The 2,976-nt window shown below is 35.7% G+C and overlaps 1 protein-coding gene across 1 annotated transcript; it reads right to left on the reverse strand.

Moving 5' to 3' along the window:
* Positions 1 to 564: 564 nt before the first annotated feature.
* Positions 565 to 1,174, reverse strand: LOC149493208 (uncharacterized). The gene is made up of 2 exons (XM_089715439.1): positions 1,013 to 1,174; positions 565 to 888 (listed from the first exon to the last, which is right to left on the reverse strand). Exons 1-2 carry the CDS (start codon positions 1,172 to 1,174, stop codon positions 565 to 567), a joined length of 486 nt encoding a protein of 161 aa, XP_089571565.1.
* Between the last annotated feature and the right edge of the window lie 1,802 nt (positions 1,175 to 2,976).

The raw sequence follows: 2,976 nt of genomic DNA on the forward strand, positions 1-2,976 counted from the left end.
TACTCTGCTTGTGTGCATGAAGGTTACTCTTTTAAAGTTTTGAATAACAATGTGCAAGTAGTCAATATAGGGCTTCAACTTGTCTTCTTTGACTTCCTAGTTTCCATTAGCATGCTCAATTACCAATTTTGAGTCACCAATGACTTCAACTTCTTCAGCTTGAACGGCAATCAAAGCTTCTAACTTAAATAAGCAGGCTTCATATTCGGCCATGTTATTCGTAATCGCAAACCACAATCTCTTCAATATTGGGATAACTTCTCCTTGTGGAGATTCTAACAAGACGCCTACTCTGACTCCTTTACTATGAGTTGAACCATCGAACTAGAGCTTCCATCCTTTCTTTTCTATAAAGTTCAAATGTTGATCAGAAAAATCAATTTTCCATTATTCATTATCTTCAAGTCGATTTATTGCTTGAAAATCTGCAACTGCTCATCCTTTGATGGTTTTCTTCGTGGCATACTCAGTATCAAAATCTGATAACAGGATTAACCATCTTGCTAGTTTCCCCACCAGTGCTGGAATTCCAAACAAATATTTGACCGGATCAATCCTTGATAGCTATAACTTTATAAGACTGAAAGTAGTGTCGAGTTTTCTAGTTGCCCATACCATTGCTAACCAGGTTCTTTCAATCAAGTTATACTTTTGCTCGTTTGGAAGAAGCTTCTTGCTCAAGTAGTATATTGCCTTCTCAACACCTGCTTCATCAGCTTGTGCTAACATGGCTCTAGTTCTAGCATCTTTCACTTTCAAGTACAACATTAGGGGTTTCCCTAGTTTTGGTGGGCATAAAACTGGGGGACTTGATAAATATTCCTTGATTTTATCTAGAGCTATCTGGCAGTGATCATTCCACTTTACTGGTTGATCTTTTCTTAACAGCTTGAAAATCGAATCACATACGATAGACAACTTTGATATAAACCTACTAATATACTGAATCTTTCCTAAAAAGCTTCTCACTAGCTTACCCTAGTATGAATCCTAGCACTTTTCCTGAGGTTACCCCGAATACACACTTCTTCGAGTTTAGTTGGAGCTTGTATTTGATCACTTTGTCCATGAACCGCTCTAGGGCTACTGGATGCTCCTCTAGAGTCTTAGTCATGACATCAATGTAAACCTCTAACTCCTTATGGATCATGTCATGAAATAATGTAGTAGCCATCCTTTGATAAGTAGCCCTAGTGTTCTTTAAGCCAAACGAAGCAACAAACTACTCCTTAGAGCGGGGAATACTATACAGAAGGTCCAAATCACACCCCTGGGCAAGATGTCTAAACAAAGAAGAAGGAGACTATATCACTCGAGAAGTTCACGGAGGCCTTTATGGAGCACACAAAGGGGCAGATGCCACTCTAAGAAAAATACTCTTGCTCGGCTACTACTTGTTGACGCGTGTTTTTTATGCCTCGCCTGATCCAATGAGGAAATGAGGATGCAAAATGAATGGATTAATGCTATCTAGGAGTCTTTTAATCCAAGGATTTAAATTAAAAATGATGTTGAATAGTTGGCTGAGTCATAGCTGCGTCACGCAAGAACAGCTGCGTCACGCAACTGTTCATCCAAGAACAGTTGCGTCACGCAACTATTCATCACTGTTCATCACTGTACTTCACTATTCATCACTGTTCATCACTGTTCAACAAATGAGTAGCGTGATGCAGCTACAGTAGCGTCACGCAGCTACAGTAGCGTGACGCAGCTGTGTCCTGACCTACCCTATAAATACATCTCTTTCTCACAGAATAAAAAAAGGGGAAGAGAACAAAAAGAGAAAGAAAAAGAGAATAAGAACAGAGGAAAAACACGATTTTGAAACCCTAAAAAACACACTATAAAGAAACCACAATTAAATCCTTGGAAACAAAGCTTCTAGAAATCTTAACTATCATTTGTTAAGAGATTTGATCCATTTGCAAGCATCAATCTGAGGATTAGGTAATTTTCTTAACATTCTTTGTATTTTTTATATATTTTTGTGATTTTAGTAATATTTTTGTGGTTTTAGTAATCTAAGTTTCTTTAAATTATGTTCTGTTCATATTTGGCCATTTTATATGTCTTTAAATCGTATTTAAGTAAGAAATAATGTAAATAAAACATTTAAAAATGAATTCTGGGCTAGGACAGTGCATCACGCAACTGTTCCTGGATGAACAGCTGCGTCACGCAACTGTTCATCCAAGAACAGTTGCGTCACGCAACTGTGCAGTTGCGTCATGCGACTGTGCAGTTGTGTCACACGACTGTGCACTATTCACTCTGCACTATTCACTGTTCACTATTCATGGCTCATGAAGAACAGTCGCGTCACGCGACTGTTCATCCAAGAACAGTTGCGTCACGCGACTGTTCATTGATTTTTTCAGAAAAATAAAAAATAAAAAATAAATAAAAAAAATAATAATAAATTTTATATGAAAATAAAATCTAATTTCTTCAATAAATTTGAAAATGCCCAATTATGAACAGATCACGATTTAATTAAACTTAGAATACTAAAATGTAATTTTATGTGTTTATTTATATGAATTTTGCAATTTATGTTTAAATGAAAAATAAAATTAAGTTTGTTGATTTATTTATATTTAAGATTAATTTGCATGTTTATTAACAATTTGCATTTCTAGTCTTAAATAATAAATATGCATGATTTTGGGTTTATGGGTTGGATTTAAATCGGGTAGAATGTATTTTAGGTTCGGTTTGTTGCCCGCCTTGAACCATAAGGCAAGAGCGGGTCATTTATTTATTTGATTTAATATTTTCGGTTCGGTTTGTTGCCTGCCTTGAATCTTAAGGCAAGAGCGGGTCTTTTTATTTATTTGGTTTGATCGCTTTGATTTAATTGCTTTAATTTGAATAATTGCTATGTGATAATTAGATTTGATTGGGACGATTAATTAATTTTCCACATAGGAACTCGGTTCGATTTATTCGGGTTGGGTTTAATTAAATAATTGG

This window comes from Jatropha curcas, chromosome 10 (genome assembly GCF_041381405.1).
Source record: "Jatropha curcas cultivar XTBG-Jc1 chromosome 10, XTBG_Jcur_1.0, whole genome shotgun sequence".
Classification (NCBI taxonomy): Eukaryota; Viridiplantae; Streptophyta; class Magnoliopsida; order Malpighiales; family Euphorbiaceae; genus Jatropha; species Jatropha curcas.